Below are 8,597 nucleotides of genomic sequence, written 5' to 3'. Positions count from 1 at the left end.
ATCTAGATCTCTATGTAGTGGTGGGGTGGGGGGGATCTAGATCTCTATGTAGTTGGAGGGGGTGGGGGGAAGAAATGGATCGAATCGGTCATAAATAGATCGGGTCATAAATGGATCGGATCAGAAAATAGCCAACTCAAATCCGATCGATTTATTAAACATGTCAAAAATTCAAACGTGAATCCGACCTATTTATTAAACAGGCAACCCGATCCGACCCGTTTATTAAACAGGTTAAATTAGGTTAAATGGATTAAACAGGTTAAACGAGTTAAACAGGTTAAACGGATCAAGTTAAATAAGTCAGAAACCGGTTAAATAGGTTTTAAACAGGTTAAACGGGTCTTAAATGAGTTAAACAGGTGAAACAGGCCGGGTTAAATGGATCAGAAATAGGTTAAACAGGTTAAATGGATTATATGACTCAATCCAACCTAAATATTAAACGGGTTAAACGGGTCAGATATCTAAAATCTATATCCGATCCACTTATTAAATGGGTTAAACGGGTCGACCTGTTTATGATCCGAACCCGTTTAGCCTAAACTCAAACTTGTTTATGGCAGATCAAGTACGGTTCGGATTGGTGGGTCGAATCATATTTTGCCAGCCCTATCTCTATGGTGAGAAGTCAAGACCAAGATGTACGAAGGTCTTCATTTAGCTCGACCAATATGATAAAAGAAAAATTAGAAAGTCTCTATCAAAGAAGAAAGAAAGAACGAGCGAACCAAGATTTTTAAAAATCTTATTTGATATTTTCAAGATCTTGGACAACATGAATAAATCTAAATTAAAAACTACCTGTTGCGGCCAAATGCTCATGGCTCAGCATATGATGTATTATCTGTTTGGATCTATGGATTTCATAGTTTTGTCTTTCAAAAGATACCTCACGTAGGAAGAATAGTCCTTTTCTATATAAACCAGAGTCTCTTTTGACTCATCACTAATGTGAGACTAATGATATCATTTTTTTTACACCACAATATATTCCCTCAGTCAAGAGAAGTCTATATATAGATGGGAGGTGCCCTCATCCTTATTTTCACTATAGATTGGTGTATGGGCGTTAAGAGCTTCACAGTTGCAGGGATAGTCCTCTTCATGGCATGTCATTATTGCAACCAAAGGCTAATGGCTCGATACGTAAAATGTTGTTTACTCTAGCCTATGAGCCTTACGATTTCTAGCCTATGAGCCTTACAGTTTTGCCTTCAAAAGACGTCTCATGTGGAAAGAATGGTCTCTTTCTTTATAAGTCAAAGTTCCTCTTAAGACTCAATCAGTGTGGAAATAATGATGCCTTTCTTTTTACACCATAACACTAGCTATATGGCCATGAACGTTCCTTCCTCCTTTGCTGTAGGACACTTGAGAGTTGGCTAGTGAAGGTATTGCCTTCATGGCCATATATGTCTACCGAGAGACAAACATAATGGCAAATTAGGTTGCTTCTATTTTCGTGGAGCCTTATGGACTAATTGGATGTCAACCTAGAGGATATGAGGAATATTTTGTTTTTCAATTTTCTTGGATACTATTGCAGTAAAGGATACTTCTATTCAGATGGATGGGTTGGTCTTCACTCCCACATGCATGAGATATTGTCCCCTTTGATCTGCGCCCTATAGCCCAGGTGTTATATGGGTTGTCTTGGGCTTCACGACTTTGCTCTTTAAAAGATTCTCATAGGGAAGAGAATGTTTCATTCCATATGAGCCATACTCTCTCTTAACTCACAATCAATGTGGGACTAAAGCTATATCCTCTCACAACCGTAGCCTTTCCTTTAGTTAAGGGAGAGTATGTGTGGGGTAAGAGGTGAAAGCTCCGACCCTTCCTCTAACGTCAAATATTGCAATCCAAGATACTCCTGGCTTGGATGGATCGATCTTCACTTCCATATGCATGAAGTATTATTTGCTTTGATCTACGGCCTACAGCTTAGGGGCTGTATGAGTTATTTTGGATCTTATAGTTTTGTTTGTTAAAAGACACCTCATGGGAGAGAGAAGGTCACATTTCATATAAGCCATACTCCTCTTGACTCATAAGTAATATGGGACTAAAGCTACACTCCCACAACAAATATACTCATATTAGATTGGTATGAATAACCATCGTAGCTAAAAAAAATAGAAAAAGTTATTTTTAAGATTTATTTGACTAACAAATCTTATTTAGGGAAGTAAAAGAAATAACCTTTATGAATATATCACTTCAACTTCAACCAATATCTTGGATTTTATCTATCTACATCAGCTTAGATAATTGAGCCAAAGATTTTTACTTCTATCACACTTGGATGTGCCTAATACGGATACAAAAATGAAGATTTTAATCAAGATAAAAATCTTGAGATGAATGTGTAGATTGTCCATGCACTTACGATATATCCCATAAAAGAAGTTGAAACTAATTCGCTGTTTGGAGGGTATGACTAAGTACACGTCAAACATTCAAAAAATTGACACAATCTATTCAACATAATTTGAACTACGCAAATGTTTATAAATATAAAAATTTCAAATATTTCAGAAATAATTATCTGTGTATTAAGTGATCACTAAATGAAAGATTCAGACATTGTAGAAAAAGGTTTTGATATATCATTGGAGATTAAACAATATGTAATTTCATTTTTATATTTTTTTTAAACTATGTAAAATAGAATGAATAGTGTGGATCAACAACTTGGATGGGCCTCCAATCTCATTGAAATGATGAATACATAAGTAGAGAAAATCACTGGTCATTACACAAATAAGTCAAGCCAATAGACTTACCTAATCACCAACCAGTAGTAGCCGTGGAAATGATAATTTCTCTTATGCTCTTCCACTCATAACGGATACTGACATGCTACATAGGCATGGAAAAATAAACTCCCTATGAGTAGCATCTTTCATTAGTTTTTGGACGTTATTAAAATAAGATTTGCTATGGAGACGATGCCTTGAACTCCTTTGCCGGCCCACTAACAACCATGACGCTGCCCATTTTTCCAACCATTTGATACAATTAATAATTTGCTTCGGCTCATCAAAAAGTGATAATATATGTCTATATCCCAATTTTCAATCCATCGTTTTAGTAGGAACCGAACTCTAGCTTAGGCTCTGGCACAAGTGGAGATGGGAGGTTTACCTAAAATTTGAAAAAAATAATAGTTGGACCAAATCCACCGTAGACGAATCCAACCAGAAAGCAACATATGATAATAATCTTATTATTATTATTATGTGCAATAACAATATTTTGTTAGGATGAATTTATTAGTGGTTCATAATGATCTTGGTCCAACCAATAATTTGCTCTGAAATTGACTTGTTGGACCTGACAGCAAAGGTAATCTTGGGTAGAATGAAACGGAAGTTACACGGCTTAACCTGTCAGTGGTTGGTCATTGTGGACATCCATAACTTTTCTTTTGAGAAAAGACATCCATAAGTTTCCCAGGCACAACTTTTCCAAAAGAAAAAGAAAAACTTTTCTAATCAGATGCAATCAATTTCGCACTTAGAAGATTTTGTCTTCGCATTATCCGTCTAAGAGCATTCTGTCTTCTTAAAACACTGAATTGACTTTGAAACTATGGAAAGCAAAGATTCCCTCAGCGATAAGAATCTACTAGTAGATGCGTTATCCAATTCCCTGTAGTAATTGGGAATGCATTATAGTAGTAGAATTTTCTAATCGCCTGGTAATTAAGAAGATATGATTTTGGCGTACACGTCGAGTTAGACGAAAGACCAGCTAGAAGTAACGTAACCCCTAGCAGTCCAGTAGTCCGAAGACTAGACCCTACTGGGATATGACCGAAACAACTGGAAGGCCATAATGGAAAGGATGGGCATGGCCAAGTCTTAGCAACGCTGGACCAGAAAGCTTAATGAAGTGGACCACAAGACCCTGCTCCACATATCTATATGTCATTGGAGCTTAATCTCATCAGATTCTACGAAGAGCGGAGATCGTTCGAAAGCAAAATCCAACCATTTGATAAACCTTCTTTTTCTTTTTTAATGATAACCGTTTGATCCTGTAAATTTTAATCAAGGAAGAGCTCATGTTCAACGTAGCTTTTGCTTACCCTAGGATCCCAAGGATAAGGAGGGGGTTCCATCAATGGAGGTCCCTGATTGCTTGATTTGAGTAGACTGACAAGGTGTGCCATCACATTGGTTGGAGGAGCCCAGTATGGGCTGGGAAAATAAATTGGAAAATGACCGTATGCAATGAATTGAAAAAGGTGGAAAATACGGACAATCTCATACCAATTTTCCTAGTTAGGGATGGCAATCGGGTTGAGTAAAATAAGATACGGCTTAGATCAGATATATTATAGATCAAAAATATGTCAATTCAAATCTAATATCTTTATATGTCACATAATTAAATTGCTGGGCTACACAACGTCAATGGGATCTACATGGACGGCAATATCCTCCGTTAGTCATGCATGAATTTTGGATGTTGTTATCTGCAAGACTATGACCATACAAATATGGCATGACTTCTTGTGATCTTAAATTTCTACCAACTTATCTTCAATGGAAGAGCTTTGGTGCTTCTCTCGAACTCATTTTTAATCTTGCATTGCGTATTTTGCCCGCTAAGATTCGTAAATCTGGCAACCCTTTTATCGTTTCAGTTATGCCACCATCATTATTTATTTCTCTTCAACCAAAGCAAACTTCCACAACTTTTTCTACTGATGATTTTTTTCTAGTTGTGTTGACATCATCACTCTCTTTTGTTCAATTGTTCTTATCGCTCCATATTATGCTGAAGAAAAATTTAATTATCATGTTATTATACTAGAATGTGCAGTTATAATCTCATCCATCTATTCCAATCGTACTATATATTTCTATTCATGTCGTTTTGCTTCCCCTATAATGCATTATGCAATAAAAGGGTTTTTTTTTCTTTTTTTTTTCCTGAGGGAAGCATTATGCAACAAAAGTTATGGAAATCAACCGACCTTTATAGATAAAACTGGATGATAAAAGATGTCTTCCACCTTAAGTGCATGCAATACAGATAAAGAATAGCACCAGTCCAATTTTTGTGCAATGAGGAATATATCTGGTGCAACCAGCTAATAATATTATATATATTGTGGGATCTTATCATCTCAGCCAATGTCTTTAGAACTTATGCTCAAGAACTATCAAATTGACAAAAATATCGATGTGAATCTTGAAGGCCAACCTCATCAGAAGGCCAACTTCATCAGAAAATCAAGATTGTCAGAAAGCCGACCTCATCAGAAGACTGAGATCATCATCATCTGGACACGTAGCAGTAGATCATTATCTAAGTTAATGACACTCTCTGATTACATCAGACTCTAGCCGACCTAACTCTTCAGTATTATTTGCTAAGTCAGCTTATTCCAGAACTACTAGTAAGCAGGACGCTCACCTCGATTATCTATCGATCTCCTTCAACTGAATCAGCTTACGTCAGTTTTTGATCGACCTAATTGCTAATATTCAGGCATGGCATCCAGTTCATTTACTTATATCAGTTATTCCACATCGATCTCTTACCGACGTGCCACTACATCTATATATGGTTATCTGACAGCTGTCATACAGCTCAATCATAACTACCTTTCAGTTGTATTCCAGCTTATTGGCCATTTAGGTAGCTGCCGCACAATCTCTACACAGCTAGTTATTCTGTTACAACAACCCAACAACCTAACAGATTTCTAACGGCCTAACAGATCTCCAATCGCCTAACAGTCTAATAAATTTCTAATGGCCTAACAGCTTTTCCTTAAGGCCTAAGCAAGTTCTCTCTATAAAAAGGACAAGGTGCTCTTCGGAAGATAAGTCCAAATCAAATCAAGTGAGGTCAAGTCCAAACTAAGTCCGAACTCATAGAGATAAGATTATGCTAAAATTTTCACTGAGGAACCAGAGTTCTCTCTATTTATAGTTTATTCTACTTCTCTCCACTCACAAACCTTCATCTCATGCTTTCTACTTTTCCATTTTCACTGTCTGTTTTCAAGATCTCGGCTAATTTAAGTATCGAAAGATCTAAATTCGGAAGGCATCCTATAGTTTTGGGATTTCTTTTGCAGATTTTGCTCGCAATTCACATCGACATAATTCTCAGCTCTCCAGCTAGGTTTAACACCGACCTCACCTCCAAAGCTTTGCAGCAATATTGTATATAATTACTTGCCCCATGTCAATGGACGAACAAAAACTTTCTTTGGGTGGCCTCTCCTGGCCTCCTGGTCTTTCCAAAAATAGCAATGGACAAACTAAGATTTTCTAATAAGCAACGGATGCCACTAGAGAGAGGATACCGTATTTTAATACCAATGAATCAATGCAACTACGTATGGACCATTTCATAAGCAGAATGCACTAGTAGATAAACTAGTCAGTAGAATGCACTAGTTGATAAACTAGTCAGTAGAATGCACCAGTCGCTTTCTTATATGCGAATTAAATTGCGATCTACCTTCCCTGCTTAGCATGGCTCAGGTTTGCACTGCAAGTGATAACAAGGACAATAACAATAATTTGTGGCATGATGTCTGTTCATTCAACCAAAAGTTAGGTACAGATTAAAACATTAGTGCCTTTCCTAGTTTTTCATTTTTAAAAAAGCTTTTCCCAAATCAACTCCTCAGGAGGGTTAAGAAGTGGCCAACATCAAAGAAAAGCAGTCAAGCCGATGATGGTGACACGCTAGTGCAGTATGCATCAGCAAATACACATGCAAGCCAAACGATAACGAGGACAACATGCTGAAACCAATCGCCACCTCTACGTCGGACACCGCAGGGATACACTGCCCAATATCTTGTACAAATCATTTTTATCCTGTATAAAAACGGGTTCGAGCTGCATCTTTTATGATTGATCTTCTTTCGTAATCTCAATTATTGGATCATATTTTGGATATCCTTGAAAATATTATAAATTTTTCCAATCCATCTGCAGATCACAAAACCTATGTAATGCTTTAAAAGATATATAAAATATAATTCAATAATTGAGATCGATCACTAAAGAAGATTAATCATTTTTTCGCGCGAAAGATACAACCGGAGTCCCATAAGAACCGCACACTAAGCTGCCTTCCCCGCATGTCACAGCCCAGATACGCACAAAAGCCGACCCACGAGCACAAGCAATGGGTTCCACGCCAGCTCACACATATCATCAAACACCTTGTAACACCTAACGCATACCAGTAATTGGCCAAACTAAACCGGCTCTACTTTGGTGTGGGCCTCACGGAACCGACCCCGGGTCCCACAATCCACACGCTTGCCCTCTGCCCTGCGTTCCATGCCCCACACCCCACACCCCATCCAGGGATCGACCCCGCGCTCTTTCATTTTTTGCTCTATAAAAGCCCATCCCCACCACCCCTCTTCCTCGTCCCACATTCGTTTCTTGCTCCCTTCTCCTCTCTCGACCGAAGCCTAAACGCTTCCATACCTCTCTTTTCCTTTACACTTCGTCTGTGGTTGTTGGTGAAGCTAGAGCCGAGGGGCTCGTTCGGAGCTGGCTAATCAACACGAGATAGAAGTTGTAGAGACGGAGGAGGAGAGGAACAAGTGGAAGGTGCGAGCCCTGTATGAGGCCTTGAACTCGTGGGACGTGGAGAAGGTGCAGGAGCTGTTGGCTCCGGACATCGAGTGGTGGTTCCATGGCCCCCCTTCTCACCAGCACATGATGCGCCTCCTCACCGGCGCCTCTCCCGCGGAGACATTCAAGTTCGTTCCCCTGTCCATCGAGGCCTTGGGCTCCACCGTCCTCGTCGAGGGCACCGACCCCGCCCGCTCCGTCTACTGGGTCCACGCCTGGACCGTCAGCGCGGATGGGATAATCACCCAGGTGAGGGAGTACTTCAACACCTCCGTCACCGTCACCCGCGTCGGCTCCGGCGACTCTTCTTCTTCGACTTCCAAGGTGCCCAAGACTCACTGCCTGCCCGTCTGGCAGAGCAGGCTTCCCGACCAGGCCCGCAAGTCCCTCCCGGGCCTCGTCCTTGCCATCTAATCACGATAATATCATCATAACTAGTTAAGCTGGTGGAATAATAATAATAATAAATAATAAATAAGAGCAGGGTGAAGCCCTGATTCTGGTGGTTTTTTTTTTTTTTTTTTTGGGTGAAAGCCTTGATTCTGGTGGCTGCTGGATGGGCTGAGGTCTGGGTGTGTCTCCCCACTTTCTGGCTTTAAATCAGGGGTTTGGTTAGATTTGGGAGTGCTTGAGAGCTTAAAGTGCCGAGTTTGTATCTTGTGTATGTGTTTCTAGAGATGAGGAAGAGAGATTGTTTCTCTTCTTCCTCTGCTGTTGATGCCTGCTGGTTTGATTTCGTCTTCAATAAAAGAGGCTTGTGTCGTCATTTTGATAAACAAACTGGAGTTTTCATCCAAAAAAAAAAAAAAACAAAGTGGAGTTGTTTAATTGTTTAAATATGAATAACTTTGAGAGGCCTTGGCTGGACGGCAAAGCTCCTAAGTGAGCTGGGAAGCCGCTAGAAGCGGTTTCTTTTAATACAAATTTGGTAGAAGTAGGTGATGGTTTTGGAATCGGAAATCTGAT

General features: G+C 39.4%; 1 protein-coding gene across 1 annotated transcript; it reads left to right on the top strand.

Moving 5' to 3' along the window:
- Positions 1 to 7,405: 7,405 nt before the first annotated feature.
- On the top strand, positions 7,406 to 8,389 carry LOC140859697 (wound-induced protein 1-like). The gene has a single exon (XM_073261975.1). The coding sequence runs from the start codon at positions 7,716 to 7,718 to the stop codon at positions 8,043 to 8,045; it is 330 nt and encodes a 109-aa protein (XP_073118076.1). The 5' UTR covers positions 7,406 to 7,715; the 3' UTR covers positions 8,046 to 8,389.
- Positions 8,390 to 8,597: the final 208 nt, after the last annotated feature.

This window comes from Elaeis guineensis, chromosome 1, assembly GCF_000442705.2.
Source record: "Elaeis guineensis isolate ETL-2024a chromosome 1, EG11, whole genome shotgun sequence".
NCBI classification, from domain to species: Eukaryota; Viridiplantae; Streptophyta; class Magnoliopsida; order Arecales; family Arecaceae; genus Elaeis; species Elaeis guineensis.
The sequence above is the reverse complement of the archived record's forward strand: the minus strand, read 5'-3'. Positions and strand labels throughout refer to the sequence as shown.

What these genes read in the sequence shown, in the direction of transcription:
- LOC140859697 (XM_073261975.1), top strand. Translation starts at nt 7,716, where the DNA reads ATGATGCGCCTCCTCACCGGCGCCTCTCCCGCGGAGACATTCAAGTTC.